This window comes from Macaca fascicularis, chromosome X, assembly GCF_037993035.2.
Source record: "Macaca fascicularis isolate 582-1 chromosome X, T2T-MFA8v1.1".
Classification (NCBI taxonomy): Eukaryota; Metazoa; Chordata; class Mammalia; order Primates; family Cercopithecidae; genus Macaca; species Macaca fascicularis.
This window is the reverse complement of record NC_088395.1, coordinates 75,148,951-75,171,296: the sequence shown is the minus strand read 5'-3', so window position 1 is coordinate 75,171,296 and position 22,346 is coordinate 75,148,951. Positions and strand designations below refer to the sequence as shown.

The 22,346-nt window shown below is 41.8% G+C and overlaps 1 protein-coding gene across 8 annotated transcripts in view; it reads left to right on the top strand.

The window, feature by feature from the left end:
* The window catches only part of OPHN1 (oligophrenin 1), a 379,874-nt gene that overhangs the window by 431 nt on the left and 357,097 nt on the right, over positions 1–22,346 (top strand). For all 8 annotated transcript variants that reach the window (XR_012429977.1, XR_012429978.1, XR_012429976.1 and 5 more), the window contains exon 2: positions 63–220. Coding sequence is in view for 3 of the 8 variants with exons in the window: in XM_005593813.5 (XP_005593870.1) it covers positions 67–220 (154 nt within the window). In the remaining 5 variants the exon portion in view is untranslated. The remainder of the gene's footprint in view (positions 1–62; positions 221–22,346) is intronic.

Below are 22,346 nucleotides of genomic sequence, written 5' to 3'. Positions count from 1 at the left end.
CTGTGCCATTGATGCCCTCGGTCTTTGTGTCTTCCCCGTTTCCCCCTACTCCCGGCCATCAGAACCATGGGTCATCCCCCGCTGGAGTTCAGCGACTGCTACCTGGACAGCCCCGATTTCCGCGAGAGACTCAAGTGTTATGAGCAGGAACTGGAGAGGACCAACAAATTCATCAAAGACGTGATCAAAGACGGCAACGCGCTTATCAGCGCTATGAGAAGTAAGTGCAAGGCTTCGATGAGCTGTTTCTCTGAGCTGGTGTGTCTGGCCTTTAAGCCTTTCCACACCACCAACGGAAGGGAGATTGCAGGGTGACTCCCAGCCCAGATCTCTGAGGTGAATGGGTTTCCCACACTTGGGGAGTGGAGGTAGTAGAAGTGGAAAGTGGTAGATACAACCAGAACTTTGGGCCTTTTCCTTTAGTGGTTTTGACCTTATAAGACATGATCTGTAGCTGTGCCAGGGACCCTCTTGCTCAGCAATTACCCTTACTTGGCAGATGGTTGTTCTTAAGGGACAATCTGCTGTACTGTTAGACATATTCAGCACCCCTGTCTGGGGAAAAGTGACATCCAAGCTGACCAAGGAACTGCCCCAGTACCTCCTAAACAATTGGGGATTAAGGTCAGCAGCTTGATTAATAATTTTGTACTGGTCTCTGGTTGCTACAGATAAGTGTGGGGGGGGCAGTAAAAAATTCACCATGGCAAGTTATTTTTTAAGGAAAGCTCCTTTGCCCCAGTGAATTATTTTCTTTATCACACTGAGCTATGGTTTAGGTCAAGGTCAGTCCAAGTTCAGGATTATTGGATGGCTTCACATGCCACTGAATTCTGCTTGAGTGTGGAACAAAGAGCTGCCTACTTACTCCCTGCTGCAAGGGGCCCAGCCCCCAGGGAGTAAAATAGGGATAGGGTTGGGGGCTGCTGGGCTGAAGGAACTTCACCTAGCTTGGCTTTTCCAGTGGTCACAACTGACTCAGCTGTGGGAAGCTCTCTCCTTCCCCCATTGTGTGTTTGCTTTCTGCTGGTTGGCAGGTGGCTTGGAGTAAAAGAAAGAATAATAAACATCCCCAACGAGAGTGCAGGCAAGCCAACCCTTTATGCCAAAGCATGTACCCAGAAGAATGGAGGGTAATGATTGGGTGGAATGAAAATTAATTTTTTCTCTTGTCTGAAAGATGATTGTGAAAAATAAAGTCAGAGTTATTGGCAAGTATGTCCTATATGGTTATAACTTTGTTTTGAGTGAATTTATCACCAAATACAGGGTCTAGGACCAGTGTGGCAAACTTCTTAGGCAGATGCAGTCAACCAAGAGCAGGGAGAAAGAAAGATTTGAAAGTGGTAGTGCGAGGCTGGGCGAGGTGGCTCACGCCTGTAATCCCAGTACTTTGGGAGGCCGACGCGGGTGGATCACCTGAGATGAGGAGTTCGAGACCAGCCTGGCTAACACAGTGAAACCCTGTCTCTACTGAAAAAAAAAAAAAAAAAAAAAAATAGCTGCGCATGGTGGCGGGCACCTGTAATTCCAGCTACTCAGGAGGCTGAGGCAGGAGAATCACTTGAACCCAGGAGGTGGAGGTTGCAGTGAGTTAAGACCGTGCCATTGCACTACAGCCTGGGCGACAAGAGTGAAACTCCATCTCAAAAAAAGGAAAAGAAAGTAGTAGTACATTGATAACTGCTGCCAGCTGGTATTTCTTGTGCAGCCCTTCTGATTTGCCCTGTGGAGTCTGTGCTTTTCCTGCACATGCTCTCTGCCCACTTTTGGTCAGAATATGTATACCGTTGAAGTTCCTGCAGGTCATTTGATTGTGTTTGATCTTTTAATGGTTTGTCTTATTGTGGCCTGACCAAGAGTAAACTCCTGGTAGTATCTGAAATGCTGATCCTTAAAAAGTTAAGGATATGCAGGTTGTGCCACATAAATAGAAAAGTGAGAGTTCACAGAAAGGAAAAGGAGGAATGTTTCAGCTTTGTTGTGTTTTGTTTACATATTACAGTAAACTGCTTGGTGCTGTATCCACAGTAAAACGAATCTCATCATAAGCGCTAGGAATGGAATGGCTTTGTGAAGTGGATGGTAACTAAAAGTGTGCTAAAAATCACGAGCTAAGGCATATCAGAGAGATTAAGATTTGTAAGAAAAAAAGCAGTTCAATAAAACATATGGTGGAAGGGCAAAAGTTTCATAAGCTAGGGGCAAGTAAAGGTTTTTATTCTTTCCTTTTCTTTCTTTTTTTTTCAATTTTTGTTTTTGAGATGAAGTCTCACTGTGTTGCCCAGGCTGGAGTGCAGTGGCATGATCTCAGCTCACTGAAGCCTGGATCTCCCGGGTTCAAGTAATCTTCCCGCCTCATCCTCCCCAGTAGCTAGGACTACAGGCATGTGCGACTGCGCATGATTATAACTTAAACTAATGGAAAATAAAAATACCATCCCTCTGAAAGGTGACTATATTGCCAACCTTTCTGTTTGTCCTTTATTTTTATGTTGGCAGCTTCAGTCCCCAATGTTGTTTGGATATTTGCTAAGCACTGAGGCTAGGCGTTATTCAGAACAAGTGATGTGGCCCCTGTTTATATCTCAAGGCAACATGACACATCTAATAGGTGTTATATATAGTTAGCGAATACATACTATTCATTCAATACATACCTGGACACATACCGTGTTCAAGCCATTGTTCTTGGGGCTGTCAGGCATACAGAGTGAGTCACAGATGGATACTGCTTTCAAGAGGTTCTTAGGCTGGTGGGAGAGACAAGACATAGATAGAAATGAGTATCATATAAGGTAGTAGATACAGATAAGAGCCATAAAAGTGGGAACAGGTGGACCTGATGATATATGACATGAGAGGGAAAGCTGATTTCCCAGTGGGAGCACAAGGGAGAAGCCAAGGAGGAAGCACCATCAGAGTTGGGTAGAATCAATAACACTGTCACTTGTTTAGCTGTTCCCATGTGCCAGGCATTACATCTTGTAACAAATTTTTGAGACAAGGATTATTATTCCCATTTTTTAGATGAGGAAATTGAAGTTCAGATGAGTTAAGTAACTTTCTCAACTAGTAAGGGCAAGGGTCTGAATTAGAACCTAGACCTGACTCTAAAGGCCCTGCTTATCCTACTGCATGACACTATTCAGAACAGGGCATTTCATGTAGCAGGAGTGACATAGAATATAAAGGGGACAGCAAATAATTTGAGTTATCTGGGATATAGGCAACAGAAAGGAAGGTTTGGGCTCCTGAGGAGCTGGATTACAGGTACACGCCACCATGCCCAGCTAATATTTGTGTTTTTAGTAGAGACAGGGTTTCACCATGTTGGCCAGGCTGGTCTCAAACTCCTGGCCTCAAGTGATCCACCAGCCTTAGCCTCCCAAAGTGATGGGATTACAGGCGTGAGTCACCACGCCCAGCCTACATTCTTATTTTTTTTTAAAAAAATTGTGCTAACTAAATAAAACATTTTCATAGGCCAGATTCAATCAGGCTGCAACCCCTGAGCTAGATGATGTAGCTCTACAGGTCTGACTCTTGGACTCTAACGGGCTAGGAAAATGGAGGATGACAGTCTTCAGATAGGGGCTTTCCTGGGGAAGCAACAATGGATACTCTGCAAATGAGCAGAGGCAGAATGACGGTATAATGGGACAAAACCCTGGACATGGCATCTAGATACCTGAATAAGGTGCTGGTTCTGTTACTAATGGTATCTGTGACCTTGATAAGCGATTTCACTGGGACCCCAGGGTCTGTGGCTTTACAAAGATGGGGCTGGGGCAGGAGGTTTATAAACCCACTTGAGCTCTAACATTCTATGACTTACTATTTTTTGCATGGCATATTGTAGTTTCATGATTTGAGAAAAGAATGACTAACCCAATTACAGGACCTTATTTTATGCTTACATAAAATTTCACATTATTTTAGTGTAAATGACTGTATTTAATTTAACAAAAAATTAAAACGCTTTTTTTTTTTTTTTGAGACAGAGTTCACTGTATTGCCCAGGCTGGAGTGCAGTGGTGCGATCTCAGCTCACTGCAACCTCTGTCTCCGGGATTCAAGTGATTCTAATGCCTCAGCCTCTCAAGTAGCTGGGACTACAGGTGCATGCCACCATGCCCAGCTAAGTTTTGTATTTATTTATTTATTTTTTAGTAGAGATGGGGTTTCACCATACTGTCCAGGCTGGTCTCGAACTCTTGACCTCAAGTGATCTGCCTGCCTCAGTCTCCCAAAATGCTGTGATTACAGGCGTGAGCCACTGTGCCTGGCCTAAAAGAGAATTTCTAAATACCCTTTTCCAAACCAAGGATAATGTGCTTTATAAGTATGTTTTTGTTTTAAGAGTCAGAGTCTCATTCTGTCACCCAGGGTGACATACTTTTAAGTACATTGGCACCATCATGGCTCACTGCAACTTCGAACTCCTGGGCTCAAAGGGTCCTCCGGACTCAGCCTCCCAAGTAGCTGGGACTACAAGCACACACTACCAATCTTAGCTAATTAATTTTTTTTTTTTTTTTTGGAGAGATGAGGTCCCACCATGTTGCTCAGGCTGGTCTTGAACTCCTGGGCTCAAATGATTTTTCCACCTCAGTCTCCCAAAGTGTTGGCATTATAGGCATGAGCCATCGTGCCTAGCCTATGTGTATGTTTATATATATATATATAAAACAGATGTCAGAAAAAAATTATATCACTAAACCCACATATATACATGCACAACCACACATACATAGGCTTTCTTGGACTAATGAAAACTTTTGTTTTTTTTTGTGGTTGTTGAGACAGAGTCTTACTCAGTCACCCAGGCTGGAGTGCAGTGGCGCCATCTCGGCTCACTGTAACCTCCACCTCCTGGGTTCAAGCAATTCTCATGCCTCAGCCTCCCAAGTAGCTGGAATTACAGGTGTGCGCTACCATGCCCGGCTAATTTTTGTATTTTTAGTAGAGACAGGGTTTCACCATGTTGGCCAGGCTGGTCTCGAACTCCTGACCTCAAGTGATCCACCCACCTCGGCCTCCCAAAGTTGCTGGGATTACAGGCGTGAGACACTGCACCCAGCCGAAAACTTGTTTTAAAAGAATCCAGGGTCGGGCTTGGTGGCTCATACTTGTAATCCCAGCACTTTTGGAAGCTGAGGCGGGTGGGTTGTTTCAGTCCAGGAGTTTGAGACCAGCTCGTGTAACATGGTGAAACCTTGTCTCTACAAAAAATATGAAAAATTAGCTGGGCGTGGTGGTGGGTGCCTGTCGTCCCAGCAACTCAGGGAGCTGAGGTGGGAGGATTGCTTGAGCCCTGGAGGCAGAGAGGTTACAGTGAGCAGAGATCGCTCCACTGCACTCCAGCCTGGGCTGCAGAGTGAGACCCTGTCTCCTGGTCAAAAAAAAAAAAAGAATACAGTCCAGGTGCATTGGCTCAAGCCTATCTCAAAAAAAAAAAAAAAAAAAAAAAAGAAAAAAAGAAAAAAAAAAAAAGAAAAAAATCCAAAAGATGCATTCGGTACTCTAAATGTACATAAAATTGATAAAGTAGAAATAATATAATTCTATAGTTTTAATAACTCAATCTTAATTTTTTTAAAAAAGGTGACTTTCTTACACTCTATGCTTTTAGGGTTAGAGTTTTAGATGTTTACATTAAGGTCATCTTTTGGGGTGCCTTTGCAGCTTTCACTTTGGCAACCGGGGCACCTGTCCAGTGAGTGGTTGCTTTCCTGGAAGGATGGGTTGATTCCAATTCTGCCACTAGCTAGCTATATGACTTTGTATAAGTCTTTAGTTTTGTCGGTCTCAGTTTTCCCATTTTATAAAATTAGAGGCTTGGTCAATAATATTTACGTTTCCTTCTGGTTTTATTATTTTGTTTTCTGGCTACCACCATGTTAGTCAAATAGTCAAACAATGTGAATTGATTCTGTCATAAACTTCAGGAGCCAATTCATCTTCACTCTGGGAGAATAATAGGCAAAGGGAAAATCCAAGTAGTATGTCCAGCATGAGTAGATGACTTGCTGACCTACTTGACGATCCTCTAATTGAATGCTTCTTGGTAGGTCTCAACCTGATTCCCTTCAGTTCTGTTCTGAATAGCTCTATACTGAGGTACCCCAAAGCTTTTAATCCCTTTGGGATGGGTGTAGTGCCATGGTGTGCGGGATGAGTTGGTGGTATAATATGCATTCTCGCTCAGCAGGTATCTTGTTGTTATCCCAGTGATAGTTAATCAGTGCTTCTGAGCACATGGAGTTATTTTACATCTTCTCCAGAGTAGCTCAGATCAATATAATTGGTATGTCATTTGATACTGCTGTTAGTATTAATAGATGTGAAGCAATGTTAAATGGAATTTGACAGAGGTGATACATTGCCATATTCATTGGAGGTCCTCAGAAGACCAGATTCCAAAGTAGCTGGACTGTGGGTGCTGTGGGAACTAGGGTTGAAAAGTGAATCAAGCCAACCTTTCAGTGTGTCCATTTATAAGAAACTATTCTTATTTAGGGGTAGAGGATGGTGCCAGGGTGGGGTAGGGAAGATTTTAGCTCGACTTGCCTGTTAAGAAAAGTTTTCCAATCAGGCTCTAGAGTGATGAAGGAAATTTACCTTTCAGTGTCATTTTTATAGCCTTCTTTTTTTTAAGCATAGTCAAAACCTTTTGTTTAATCTGGCATCTGTTTCTCTAATCAGTTACTACAGAAATTTCCTAAAAGCCTATGAGGATCTGGAAAGTTACACAGTTCCATGGGAGTACCCTGGAAATCTTGAGCTGATTTTATTTTCTAGTGAGGTGGAAGGCCCTCATGATCCTTTACCAGGCTTGTATCAAGTGCTAAACCTTGGGCAATGTAAAGGCAATTTAATTTAATTCAAGAAGGTTTTACTAAGCACCTACTATGTGTCAGGTGCTGTCCTGGAAACTGGGGATACAGTGGTGAATAAGAATACTATAGGCTCTGCCCTTTTGGAACATATGTTAAATATCAAATTACCCTCTTAAATAATTAATTACAATTGTGAGAAGAGTATGAAGAGGAAATTCAGTGTATGATTTTTTATTTTTATTTTTATTTATTTATTTTTTCGAGATGGAGTCTCAGTTTGTTACCTAGGCTGGAGTGCAGTGGCACAATCTTGGCTCACTGCAACCTCCGCCTTCCAGGTTCAAACGATTCTCCTCCCTCAGCCTCCGGAGTAGCTTGGATTACAGGTGTCCACCACCACGCCCAGCTAATTTTTATATTTTCAGTAGAAACGGCGTTTCACCATGTTGGCCAGCCTGGTGTCGAACTCCGGACCTCAGGTGATCAGCCCACCTCGGCCTCTGAAAGTGCTGGGATTACAGGTGTGAGCCCCCGTGACTAGCCCATACTAGAATTATTTATAATGGCCCAAAAGTGGAAACAACCTCTAAATGTCCACGAACTGAAAAATAGATAAATAAAAGGTAGTATAGTCATACAATGGAATAGTATTTGGCAATAAAAAGTAACGAAGTACTGATACATGGTACAATAAGGATGAACTTTGAAAACCTTAGGATAAGTGAGAAAAGTGTTATAAATGACTACCTATTGTTCATGATTCCTTTCATATGAAATGTCCAGATAAGCAGATCTATTAGAGAGAGTATCAGGTTAGTGATTGCTAAACTGGAGGGTTGGAATGTACTGGGACTGCTAATGGGTAAAGGGTTTCTCTTTGGGGTCATGAACATTTTTAAAGATTGGATTGCAGTGATGGTTGTACAACTCTGTGAGCCATTTTATGGTGTGTGAGTCGTATCTCAGAGCTATTTGAAAAAAAAATCCATTGTGTTTGGAGAAATAGGTGACAGGTGCTTGTCTTATATACCTACATCTTCCTTTAGCTCTATCTTATAGAATATCAGACCTGGAAGGTTTAGAAAGCTACATATCTACTCCACTGGGTTTATATGTAGGGAAAAGAAAGTCAAGACAGAGAATTACTTCTCCAGAGACCTAGAGCTAGAGTCGGAATTGTGACCAGAATCAGATTTCCTGGTTTCCCTTTCCAAGGCCCTCTCCTCTCCCCTCCCCTCCCCTCCCCTCCCCCTCCCCTCCCCCTCCCCTCCCCCTCCCCTCCCCCTCCCCTCCCCCTCCCCTCCCCCTCCCCTCCCCCTCCCCTCCCCCTCCCCCCCTCCCCTCCCCCCTCCCCTCCCCTCCCCCTCCCCTCCCTCCCCTCCCCCTCCCTTCCCCTCCCCTCTCCTCCCCTCCCTTTCATTCTTTTCTTTTGTTCTTCCCTTTCTTCTTTTTCTTTCTTCCCTCCCTCCTTCTTTCTTTCTCTTTGTTTCTTTCCTTCCTTTCTCTTTCTCTCTTTCATTTCTTTTCCTTCCTTCCTTCCTTCCTCCCTCCCTCCCCCATCTCTCTCTCACTCTTTCTTTCTTTCTTTCTTTCTTTCTTTCTTTCTTTCTTTCTTTCTTTCTTTCTTTCTCTCTCTCTCTCTCTTTCTCTTTCTTTCTTTCTTTCTTTCTTTCTTTCTTTCTTCCTTTCTTTCTTTCTTTCTTTCCTTCTTTCCTTCTTTCCTTCTTTCTTTCTTTCTTTCTTTCTTTCTTTCTTTCTTTCTTTCTTTCTTTCTTTCTTTCTTTCTTTCTTTCTTTCTTTCTTCTTTCTTTCTTTCTTTCCCTCTCTCTCTCCCTCTCTCTCTTTCTGTCTTTCCATCTTTCTTTCCTGTCTTTTTTTTCTCTGTCTTACTCTCTTTCTTTCTTTGTCTCACTCTGTTGCCCAGGCTGGCGGGAGTGCAGTGGCAAGATCATAGCTAACTGCAGCCTTGAATCCCAACCCCAAGCGATGCTCCCACCTCAGCCTCCCAAGTAGCTGGGGACCACAGGCATGTGCCACCATGCCTGGCTAATTTTTAAATTTTTTGTAGTGATGGGATTTTGTTGTGTTGTTGCCCAGGGTGCTCTCAAACTCCTGGGCTCAAGCGATCCTCCCACCTCAGCCTCCCAAAGTGCTGGGTCTAAGGCTCTTCCTGCAAGCAGGTAGCTTGCATTTCAACTGTCTTGATGTTCTTTACTGGGGCTAGGGGTGCTTTGTTTGAAATGACCCAGTTGGCAGCACAAATCTGCATTAGTAGAAGGTTTCTTTTCAGTATTTCCTCCCCATTAGGGCTAGGATCAGGTGATTTCCCTGTTGAGCAATCCAGCTCAGTTTAATAGGGTCTGGTCATGTTCTGTTTCCTTTGTCATAGAATAATGGCAATACATCTTGGTGGTGTGACACCTGTCCTCTTTGTTTTCTGTCCCAAGAGCCTGCACCAGCTGGTTGAGGAGTTCCCAAAGTCTCCCCTCTTCTCTGCTCATCTGTCGACCTCTTAGGGCAACACACCTGCTTTTCATGTAGTGAGTAGTATATATTGGGAAACGTTTGGCATTACTAACAAGTGACAAAGTTCTCCCCCATGTTATTTTTATCCTAAGGCAGCTTGGAATTTTTCACAAGTGGCGAGCAGTAAGTCCAGCACTAGAGTGCCATATGAGGAACTTCGAGGCAGTTCTTTACAAAAGGTTTTCGTTAAGGACTTCCCAGAAGCAGGAGGGCCACACTTCAACTTCCAACTCTTTCCAGAGCTGGGCTGTCGTGGAAAAGCCTTTCTCTGTGATTAGAAAAATATATATTATGTATGCGGCAATTGACAGCTGGAGACTAATCTTGAATTCATCCGTCCTGAATTCATTAGGTGGGAGGAGGAGGGTGGGTAATAAGGCATTGAGGTGTTTTATAGCTGCCCCTTACAACTTTTGTTGAGTGTAGAAAACAAAAACAAAAACAAAAAAACCAACCTGGAGCATTGTAAAGAAAATGCCTCTGCCACCATCATCACTATGCTGAATTTCTTTTGCTCTAAAACATGGGAAATACTGATTTTTTTCCCTGTTTGGTTGATGTGGAGAGGTTTGTCTTCTAGAATCCATGCCCAGAGTTTGAGGGATTATGGGGATGATTGCTCTGTAATGGCATTAAATGGGAAAGCTAGGGTTGCCAGTGTGCTAATTGGGTAACAACTCCGCCAGGGATTGGATAACAATGAAAGCAGAGTACAAGGGGAGGGAAAGCTGGGGCTTCTTGGCATTTTGTTTGCTTTTACTTTGGGAAGAGCAGATGCTATTTGTATTTAACCATTTCCTTTTCTTTATGACTAATCGGCAGTATCTTGCTGGAATTGGACTCAGAGTTCAAGGGGCCTTTTGAACATTTCATTTAATGCCTTCATATTTCAGATGAGGAAACCGAAGCCTATGAGGGGTGTTCCTTGCCCAAGGTCACAGAGCCAGTCAGTCACAGAATCAGTACTGAAACCAATAATTGGTCCCACTGTGCTTCATGAAAACAGTTGCTACCCTTCAGGAACCTCTCTTTGCTGAGATTGTGATTTTATTTTTTTTTCTGTTGAGAATCACTTTCAGCTTGTGAAAGAAAGAAAAGAGTTGTTTTCTCTTCAATGCCTCTTGCCAAGAATGCACGTTCAGTGTCAGCCTGAAGGCAGCCAAGCATTTTACAGACCTGCAGGAATGAAGTAGGGGAAGGTTCAGGGAGTCTGAAGTTACTTCTGGAGTTTTTCTGGTTAGCCTTTGCTTAGTAGGAGCTTGATAAAAAATAGAAGATCAAGAGACAGACCTTCTATAATAGACCTTTCCCCCAAATATGTGAAATCTAGACAATCCATTTATGAATGAGGAAGAAGCAACTCTAATACAAATTGAGTTGGGTTTTAGGATGTGGATATATAGGTAGATGTAAGTATAAATTGCCATTTGCAAAGCTCTTTATAGTATACAAGGCACTTTAACATACATTCTGTCACTAAACAGGGAAGAAATGTGTTAAATTACCTCCAATTTATAGATGAGGAAACTAAGATTTAGAGAACTTAAGTACTTCGCTAAGATTGCATAGCTAGTCAGTAGTTGAGCCAAGACTTAGATTTTCTGTGTTTTCTTTCAACAGTTCCCCATTGTTTTTATTCCCTTTAGTGATGAAAGAGAATATAAGTGCTGTACAGAAGAATACATAGTTCAGAAAGTAGAAGTGTCAAGAAGACATCTGGGGCCTTCTGTAGAGAAATGGAAGTAGCCGTCAGTACACATACCCATAGGAAGTGGCCATTAGAAAAGGTTTGAAAGCTGGAGAACAGCATTCGAGAAGTGGGTAGCTGACAGGGCTGAGACACCTGAGCTTGTGGTAAGAATATGTGCTATTCTGTGAAGGCTGCTGAGGAAGACAGTCCAGACGAAGGTAGATGTCTTTAAAGGAGAATTGCCTGAAGCCAGTGAGGTGGTTAAAAAAAATTGGGGAAGATTCACATTGGTGATAAAGGAGGGAGTAACCTTGGGCATTTTCCATTACATCTTTAGGGTGGAAAAAAACTTAAAAATTGTAAAGTAGTGGTGGGGCATGGTGGCTCACATCCGTAATACCAGCACTTTGGGAGGTCCAGATGGGGCAGATTGCTTGAGCTCAGTAGTTCGAGACCAGCCTGGCCAACATGGTGAAATCTTGCCTGTACAAAAAATACAAAAATTAGCCAAGTATGGTGGTGCTCGCCTGTAATCCCAACTATTCAGGAGGCTGAGGTGGGAGGATGGCTTGAGCCCAGGAGGCAGAGGTTGCAGTGAGCTGTGATCACGCCACTGCACTCTAGCCTTGGTGACAGAGCCAGACCCTGTCTCGGGGGGGGGGAAAAAAAAAAAAAAAAAAAAAAAAAAAAAAAAAAAAAAAGTTAAGTAGTTAAGAAAGAAGAAAAATAGGATGATATTTTATAGACCTCTTGCTTCTTTATTCTAGAAGTTTCATACATGGTGCAGACATCATTTAGCCTATTACCTGTCAATGTTGAGTTTGGGGATGATCGTTCTGTAATGGTACTAAATGGGGAAGTGAAGGGTGCCAGTGTGCTAATTGGGTAACAACTTAGCCAGGGATTGGATGGCCATGCTAGCAGAGTAACAGAGGAGAGAAAGGCCAGGTGCAGTGGCTCTTGCCCATAATCCCAGCACTTTGGGAGGCCGAGGCGAGTAGATCACTTGAGGTCAGGAGTTCGAGACCAGCCCGGCCAACATGGTAAAACCCCCATCTCTACTAAAAATACAAAAAAAAAAAAATTAGCTGGGCATGGTGGCGGGCACCTGTAATCCCAGTTACTCCAGAGGCTAAGGCAGGAGAATCGCTTGAACCCGGGAGGCGGAGGTTGCAGTGAGCCGAGATCGCACCACTGCACTCCAGCCTGGGTGACAGAGCAAAACTCCATCTCAAAACAAACAAACAAACAACAACAACAACAAAAAATTAAAAAAAAAAAAAGAAGTGGAAGGAAAGCTGGGGCTTCTATCTTGCTTGGAACCAGTTTCATCCTTAAACAGAGTTGTGTGTTTGTAGTGATACCACACATAATATTTCGTAAAAATGATCACAGTATAATTTCCTTCTTTGTATTTTTCAGTTCAACAACAGTTTCACCTATGATCTCGACTTGATCTTTACAACGACTCTTTGAACTAATCAGGCAGGGCATTATTAGTGCTCTCAGACAGGTGAAGTAACCAAGGGCAGATAATGGTCCCTTGTTTTACAGATGAGGAAATTGAAATTCAGAGAAGTTATTTGCTCAACATTGCTCCACTAGTGTGTGGCAAGTTGGGATTCAAACCCAGATCTTCCGGCTCCTGGAAGTGGAAAATTTTTTACTATATTATGATGTATTATAGAAGGAGGTCAGTGGTTATGCCTTGCAGGGTGGGTTTGGGAAGTCTATGTCTCGGCTTTCCTGTATGGTGTCTTGCCATTGTAGTTACCTGATTCTCCCTGATGTCTGTCCCAGATGGCCTGGCTTTGCACTCAGCCCTCTCCTGCTCTTTGAGCCTTTCCTCCTAATACCATCTTTGCACACAGCTCAATCTCTGTAAAACCCTGTCATGTATCCTCCTCGGGGTTGCCTGTGTCTGCCACTATCTCCTTCTCCCTCTAGGACCTGAGGAAGCCCTCTTAAGAGACCTTGTGTTATTGTGCCTTGTTTTTAAAATTGCCCTTCTAGCCAGCTGTCCCTGCTCTAATGATTCACCTTCAAACTGTGATTTCAAGTCTTTTGGATCTTCTTATGCCATGTGTTAGGCAGCCCCTGACATTCAGAGGAGCTCATAAATATAGGTATGCTATGGTAGTATATTTAGGACCAGTTCTTTTGCCTTCTTCTTACCCATATGCCTTTAATCAGCTTCTGCTCCTCTGGCAATATGGGCATAATTGGCATGTATTTTCAGCAGAGCTCATTATAGAGATTTCCATTGCAGCAGGCAATTTTGTACTAGCGCCTGTCTGACATTATTGCCAAAGCTATTGCCGTTGTTTTGTCAGGTCTAACAAGTCCAGCAAGATCTGGCTGATTGAAGCATTCATTGAATTGGCCACTGGGCAAGGAGGCGGTTGCTTGGCAGTTCTTCTCTTCAGGGAGGGTTTCCTTTTTCAGTAGCAGTCTTACCTCTAAGGAGTCAGCAGCCCCCTTTAGAACCGGCTTTCCCAAAGTGTGTTACCCCGCCCTTCCACCCAGTGGCTTCCAATTGTTCTGAAAGCTGCTGGTCAACTGTGCCTTTAATGTTTCTAATGGCAGGAGTTAATAATGTGATGTTTAATAGAAAACATGTGTCATTCTATTGGCACACTAGAGAAGGCAGCTCTGGTCTCTCCATTAAACCAGCAAAGATTTTTATTTTTTAATGGTGATAAGTAGAAATAAGTAGATTGGATACCCACAGGCATCTTTTACTTTGAAGTCTTTTGTAGCTTCTGCTTTTGAGCATAACTGATGGAGGGAAACTTCCTAGCCTTGCATGTTTGCTTTTTGCTGCTTTCCAGAAGTCCTGGGCAGAAGAGAGAGGAGATACGGAATACTAACTTGAGGCCGGGCGTGGTGGCTCATGCCTATAATCTCAGCACTTTGGGAGACGGAGTGGGTGGATCACCTGAGGTCAGGAGTTCCAGACAAGCCTGGGCTACCATGGCAAAACTCCGTCTTTACTAAAAATACAAAAATTAGCTGGGCGTGGTGGCATGCACCTGTAATCCCAGCTACTTGGGAGGCTGAGGCAGGAGAATTGCTTGAACCCCAGAGATGGAAGTTGTAGTGAACCGAGATTGCGCCACTGCACTGCAACCTTCATGACAGAGTAAGACTCCATCTCAAAATAAATAAATAAATAAATAAAAATAAAAAAAGGAATAGTAACTTGATTTATCAAGATCTATTTGTAGTAAAGCAGGAGCCAGCATGCTGTGGCTCATGGCCAAATCCTGTCCACCTCCTCTTTTCGTAAATAATGTCTGTTTTCACAAATAACGTTTTATTGGCACATAAACACACCTATTTGTTTATATATTGTCTGTGACTGCTTTTGCAATAAAATGGCAGAATTGAGTCATTGCAGTAGACACAGACTAGCCCTCCGAGACTAAAACAGGCTGTGCAACATTAATTGGCTGTTGTTGGGTGGGGCAGGGCACTGAGTTCCTTAAGTATTCCTTGGACCTTCTTGTTTGTGTCCAGCTTCTGCTGAGTTTGTGTAGAGGGGTATGCAGGGAAGTGGTTTTGGAAATGACCTGTTCCCGCATACGTAATGAAAGCTTAGAACACAGGTTGTGCTATGAGGTGTTTTCCTGTTTGAATGGGTAAAGTGTTCATCATCAGAGATGTATTCCTATTGCCTACCCCAGGGCCTGACACAGTCTCAGTTCTGATCTCAAGAAACTCGCATACAGGGGTTTTGCTTTTCCCAATGGGCATTCAGAAACACATTGGTTCACTAGTGCAGAAACAGTTCATCCTTTTTGACTGTCTGTCTTTGTGTATTTGGTCACAAACTCCTTTTTTCTCTTTCCCATTATAGATAGTTGATGGAATTTTTCACAAAGCCCTTGAATAGTTTGTATATGTTTGTTGATTTTGAACTTTGAACTGGTGTATATATAATACCAGCCCTTTGGGAGGCCCAGGTGGGGCAGATTGCTTGAGTTCAGTAGTTTGAGACCAGCTAGGCCAACATGGTGAAATCCTGCCTGTACAAGAAATACAAAAATTAGCATGGTGGTGCTCACCTGTAATTCCAGCTACTCAGGAGGCTGAGGTGGGAGGATGGCTTGAGCCCAAGAGGCAGAGGTTTCAGTGAACCATCTATGAAATATATATATATTTGAGACAGAGTCTTTCTCTGCCACCCAGGCTGGAGTGTAGTGGCATGATCTCAGCTCATTGCAACCTCCACCTCCCGGGTTCGAGCAATTCTCCTGCCTCAGCCTCCTGAGTAGCTGGGACTACAGGTGTTCGTCACTACACCTGGCTAAGTTTTGTATTTTTAATAGAGATGGGGTTTCAACATGTTGGCCAGGCTGATCTCAAATTCCCGGCCTCAGGTGATCCACCTGCAGCGGCCTCCCAAAATGTTGGGATTACAGGCGTGGGACACCGCGCCCAGCCTTGAACTGGTATATTAAGCCTAAAGTGTATTATACAATTGGGTAATATATAAGCAGTCTGAAGCTCCATGGGCAGAGAAACCCATGTTTTTTGATATGTTGTTTGTCGTAAGCTAACAGGGACCTTTTTCTCTCTTTGACAGATTTGGGAAGTTCTTTATTAAGGGAGCCAGACAGCAGTTCCCTTTATAGTTAATAATGATGTAATACACCAAGTAGTGAAGGCTATAGGACAGGAACCACAGAAGTCACCACAGGGCATATTGCCCAGTCAAGCTTTCTCCAACTGGTCAGATAATATTTCACTGAGGTCTAAAGAGAAGAAATGCTATGAACAGGAGCAACTCTCTGCTTCCCTGATTCTTAATTCCTTCTAATTGATTGGTATGATCTTGTTATTTCAGGATGATTATTTTAGTATGATTTAATACAGATCTTAAAAGTGTGACAGTTATAAGTTTCTATCTCATGTTATTCATGGTATCTTTTCTAAAATGGAGCAATCTGGCCTCCAAAATCTAGCTATAGAGAATAATCACAGGTTCCCCTGTGTAAGTAGGGCAAAGAGAATCAGAATTACAGTGTTAGAAAGAGTCTTGAGGGGTCATGGAGTCAACTCCTCTGCTTTCTAGCCACCTAAATCAGCCAAGACAGATGTGGCTGGAGGAAGAATGGAATTAGATTGTTGCCTTGTAGATGTCTTCCATCTTTAACTCTGCCTTTTGAGAGCAGTAGAAACTAGTTTGTTAGGGGAAATGCTAACTTTTGGACTTCAGGGCTTTAATTAAGTCTTCTTTTTAATCTTATGCACCTAAAGTACATTTGGGACTGAAGTGGTTAAAGACATAGTCTTGGTTGAAGTTAGGTTACTGAGCTTAGGTTTCAGCACATTCTCTATCTAGGAAATTGAACTCATCAGCAAGTAATGGTAATGGAAGGCTTAGCACAATGACATTTAGTTGCCAGAATTACCATTGACTTGGGGGACACACAGATCTGGGTTCGAATTCCCTATTTACTATCTGGGTGGCATTTGAACAGGTTATGAACTTCTTAAAGTTTCAGTTTCCTCAATTATAAATGGAGACAGTAAATACCAACCTTGGCTATAGATTGTATACATGAAATAACATATTTGAAAGTAATATACTCTTAATAAATGTTAGTCTCTACTGTTTAAATATATATTTTAAAAAACATGAGAATGCTTGTGCCATAAACAAACTTAAATTGTAGTAATTAATAACTTAGTTGGAGTTTGGGTATGGCTTATTTCTTGAAAATTCAAGAATACACTTCACAAAGAAGAGAAAAAGAAGGTGAGTGCATATTTCTCACGTTCACACAGCCTTGCAGATATTCCAATGACAGTAAAGTAGGGACTGATCATAAAGCCTTCTGGGATAGCATATAACAGCAGCCACATTCACCAATAAGGTATTGGTGTGCCTGATCCTCTTCTCCTTTTCAGTAATGACCATTTGAGAAAGATTAGCATTGTTATTTATAGCGCTCTTGGGTCTGGTGTTATATCATTGTGGTTCTACTGGCACTGAGAAAGGGAACAATCTTTAGTTCTGGTCAACGTGCCTAACATAGCACCTGGCCCTTAGTAGTCTCTAAGTATTTTATTTGAATGAATTCATAAGACCCTATTTTACAGGAGATAAATTGAGACAGAACAGTTAAGTGGCTCATCTAAGGATTAAGAGAGACAGTGTTCTTGTCAATAATGGGACCTGGTCTACTGCCTTGGTTCTTAACACATACTCTTCCCTTTCCAGGCTGTCTTATCCCATGAATATTGTGTAACATACTGTAAAGAGACTTCCTTCCCCCTTATGAGCTGGTGATTTGCTTGTACCTAAATTAAGAGAGTAGGTTAAAGATGCAATGAGAGTGCCTTATGGCCTTTCATAGTATAATGTTTTCTCTAGGATTTCTTTCATTTTGTTTGTTTGTCTGTTGTTTTTTGTAGAGATGGGGTCTCATTATATTGCTCAGGCTAGTCTTGAACTCCTGGGCTCAAGTGATCCTCCTGCCTTGGCTTCCCAAAGTGCTGGGATTACAGGTATGAGCCACTGCACCTGCCCTATCTAGGATTTCTTAGTTGTTGGAATTGCAACAGATAGGGAGAACCCCTTTTTTGCGTGTTTTGTCTGAGCTGAGGTTGAACAAAGGGACCTGGGTGGGTGTGTGGGGAAGGATAGGTGGTTACGGCATGGATTTTATAGGGAGATGGTGTTGGCTTGGAAGAAAATCACAGTAACAGTAACATGTGGGTGTGGGTATAGAGGGATATCTTCTTTTCCAGCACCATATCTTTGAATCTGCCCACATTCCCCTGAGAATTGGCTTTGATTACCTTGATGTTGGTTATTCCAATAGACAAAGCTGCAGGGCAGGGCTAATGTACATTAACGGAGATGTGTGTAGAAATTATCTCACAGAATATACAGACATCCTCTGTCTCTAGGAAGTTGGCCTCTTTTTGAACTTCTCACTATGTCCTAGTTGTTACAGAAGTAATTTAGAAACCCCAGAAGAAATATATAAACAGGGTCTGTTGCATACTGGGCCTGAACAAGCTGGAGAGGAATAATTTCACATTTGATGGCAGGCTATTTTACTTGTTTGCCTTTCTTCTCCCTTTGCTTCCTGCCTCACTTTGAGTCACTGCAGAAACCTTTTGTGATTGTAGGGAGCCTTGGCCAATGTGGGAATGGGACCCAGGAATTCGAATTTCTCATCTGATATCTGGAGTACGTTCAGAATGCTTCTGAAACTGATATAAATGAAGAAATACTCTAAAAGATTACTATTGAACAACAAAATAAAAACTTTCACATGAAAAACCGTATTTAGTTATATTCTTCCCTTTTCAGGCCCCAAGTATATAGCTGAGATGGGCCTAGTGTCTTTCTTTTTATGTACCATTTTAGGCAAGTTCTTCTCAGTTTATAAATAGACTTCTCATTCTTAACCCTTCTTATGTGGGCAGGAAAAAGGGTTTGTTTAATAGAGTCTGATAAATAATTTTTAATTGCTTTGAATTATGGCAAAATATACATAACATAACATAAGGTACCATCTTAATCATTTTTAAGTCTTTGGTTCAGTGGGATTAAGTACATTCATATTGTTGTATAACCATCACCACCACCCATCTCCAGAACTCTTATCATCTTGTAAAATTAAAACTATACACATTAAACTTTAACTCCCCATTCCCAGCTGCCCTCAGCCTCTGGCAACCATTGTTCTACTTTCTGTCTCTATGAATTTGACTACTCTATAAGTGGAAGTACCTCATGTAAAGGAAAGTATACAGTTTTTGGCCAACCTGTTGTGACTGGTTTATTTCACTTAGCATAATGTTCTTAAGGTTCATCTGAAGGAAACCAAAATATTTCACCTGAAAATATACTTCTTTGTCATATTTTAAGATGACTGTTCAGAGCACCAGTAAACAGAAGTAGCCCTGCAAAGCTGTCTTTTTGGAGACATTTGCAGCTGTAGGGAAAATCTGCACTGATGTAGCCAGGTTTTCTCTGAGGCCTTTCCTTGTCCAGATCTAGGAAGATTAACTGAGAGTATGACACCTATAAAGGTCTGATTAAACATTCACCATCTATTCTCTCTGAGGGCTGCTGCCTGTGAAGTTTTATCTATATAACAAGACCACTTCGGCTAGCCAAGCCTGCTCTTCTCCCCCTCCCAAAACCTGTTCTGCCACCATAATCTGATTTTCCACCATAACCTGTTTTTGGCCATGCCTCGAGGGAGCTTCCATTCTTTCTGTAATCTCAAGATGGTATAGAAGCATCAACCCTATACAAACTCTGGAAGAAAATCTCGGAAAATACCATTCTGGACATAGAAACAGGCATAGATTTCATGACAAAGACACCAAAAGCAACTGCAATAAAACAAAAAATTGACAAATGGGACCTAATTAAGCTAAAGAGCTTCTGTGCAGCAAATAAAACTATCAACACAGCAAACAGACCAGCTACAGAATGGGAGAAAATATTTGCAAAGTACGCATCCAACAAAGGTCTGATATCCAGAATCTATAAGGAAGTTAAACAAATTAACAGCAAGAAACAAACAACCTCATTAATAAGTGTATAAAGGATATGAACTGACCCTTTTCAAAAGAAGACATATATGGGTCCAACAAGCATATGAAAAAATGCTCAGCATCACTAATTGTTAGAGAAATGTAAACCAAAACCACAATGAGATACCATCTCACCCCAGTCAGAATGGCCATTATTAAAAAGTAAAAAAAGAACAGATGCTGGCAAGGTTGTGGAGAAAAGGGATCACTTATACAGTAGTTCAGCCACTTCGGAAAGCAGTTTGGAGATTTCTCAAAGAACTTAGAACAGAACTACCACCATTCGACCCAGCAATCCCATTATTGGGAAATTATTGGGTGAGGGTTGAAAAACTACCTATTGTAGTATGCTTATTACCTGGGTGACAAAATAATCTGTGCACCAAACCCCCGTGACATGCCATTTAACTATTTTATAAACCTGCACATGTATGCCTGAACCTAAAATAAAAGTTAAAAAATAAAATAAAATGAAAGCACCAGCTACCTTGCCTTTCTTTGAGTTCTTACATTTTGTATGATTCCTGTGCACATTAATAAATTATGCCTTTTCTCCTATTAATTTGACTTTGTCAGTTGATTTGTCAGAGAACCAGTGAGGATAGAGGGAGTTTTCCCTTAGCCCTGACACATCCATCTTGTAACATGTGTCAGAATTTCTTTTCTTTTTATGGCTGAAATAATATTACATTATGTGCATATACATTTTGTTTATCCATTCACCTATTGATGGACACTTAGGTTGCTTCCACCTTTTGGCTATTGTGAACAATGCCGCTATGAATATGAGTGTACAAATACCTCTTCGAGACCTTGCTTTCAACTCTTTTGGGTGTATACGCTGCTGTGGTCCGAATGTATATCCCCAAATGTGTGTATTGGAAATTTAATCCCCAATGCAACAGTATTAGGAAGTGTAGCCTTTTGGGAGATGTTTAGTAATGAGGCCTCTGTTCTTATCAATGAATTAATACCCTTATAGAACAGTTTGATGGAAGAAGTTTGTTCCTCCACTTTTTTTTTTTTTTTTTTTTTTTGAGATGGAGTCTCACTGTGTCATCCAGGGTGGAGTGCAGTGGCGCTATCTTGGCTCACTGCAACCTCCGTCTCCTGGGTTCAAGCGATTCTCCTGTCGTAGTCTCCTGAGTAGCTGGGATTACAGGCGTGAACCACTGCACTGGCCTTTTTGTGTTTTGGTTTTTGCTCTTCGGCCTTCTGCCATGTGAGAACATGGCATTCCTCCCCTATGGAGGCAGTGCCATCTTGGAAGCAGAGCCTGGACCATCACCCAGACACCTAATTTGCCGGCACCTTGGTCTTATATTTCCCAGCCTCTAGAACTGCTAGAAATAAATTTCTGTTCTTTATAAATTACTCAGTCTGTGGTAATTTGTTATAGCATCAGAAATGGACTGAGATATACCCAATAGTGTAATTGCTGTATCATATAGTAATTCTATTTTTAATTTTTTGAAGAACTTGATAAATAATTTTAAAGTTTTCTTCAGGATCCATAATATTTGCATGAACTGACTCATAAAAATGTTGGATTTGATACTTTGATTCAAACCCATGATTCATTCGGCCAGGGGTTTTGTTTTGGACAGTGGCATTAGGAGATAGTTGATGAGAAGAATGATATTACTTCACACAGTGATTAGATACCCTAGAAGTCCGAATTTCTCTATGTCTTGACCTCATATTAATTTTTCTAACTCCTTCTTAAACCTCTTTACAACTCTAACCCACATAAAGGAGTTTCCTAAGTCTACTCATGAAAATATGACATTCTTTGATTTGTCCTAGAAATGATTCTTTGAAACTTCAAGAGGAAGTTCCCAGTTCTGGTTTTTTAGACTTGCTTAAAAAAGAAAAGTGTATTCACATATCCTTACCTTGTGTGATTTTAAAGATTTGTATTTTCAGCCCTCAGCCCTCAGCCCTCATTCCTCATTTTTGCATACAAAAGAATTGTATTTTTTTCTGTTAGCAACCTCACTTAAAAACACATCCCTTGCTTGGTGAGTTTCTTGTCCTCTTTCTGGATCATCTCTAGCTGTCTTATGACATTCTGAACATTGTCCTCAGCATTCTTGGGCATTGCTGAAGCCTATAAAAGAGATTTTGGTCTGCAAAGTTGATAATCCCCTGCCTAGTGATCACCTTATTGTTGGGCCTGGGTTTTTTGGAAACAGTTCACAACTCCTCCTATCCAGGACTGTAGCCAATAAAATGTTCTCCAGAGATATGGTACTGACAGAGATGCTCCCGTGTGTTAATGAGAGTCAATGTGGCCCAGCAGAAAGCACTGGCCTAGGGTTTATAGAATTAGGATTCTAGCCTTAAATCTTTGCTAACCATGTAAAGTACAGTTCACCTTTTGGTGCCTCAGTTTCCCTATATGTGAAATGGGATCAAGAACACCTACCCTGTTCCCCTCACAAGATTATTCTGAGAATCAAGTGAGATCATGGAAATGAAAGTTCTTTCTTATTAAGTGCTGTATGCCTAGAGGAAATGTTGATTGAGACTTAAAGACTATAGGGTGTCTCAAGTAATTTTGCTTTTGTGGCTTAATTTTTTAATTTATAAGCCCATGGATTAGTTGCTAATTATTACTATTATATTTTTTTGAGGCAGAGTCTCGCTCTGTTTCCCAGGCTGGAGTGCAGTAGCACGATCTTGGCTCACTGCAGCGTCTGCTTTCCGGGTTCAAGTGA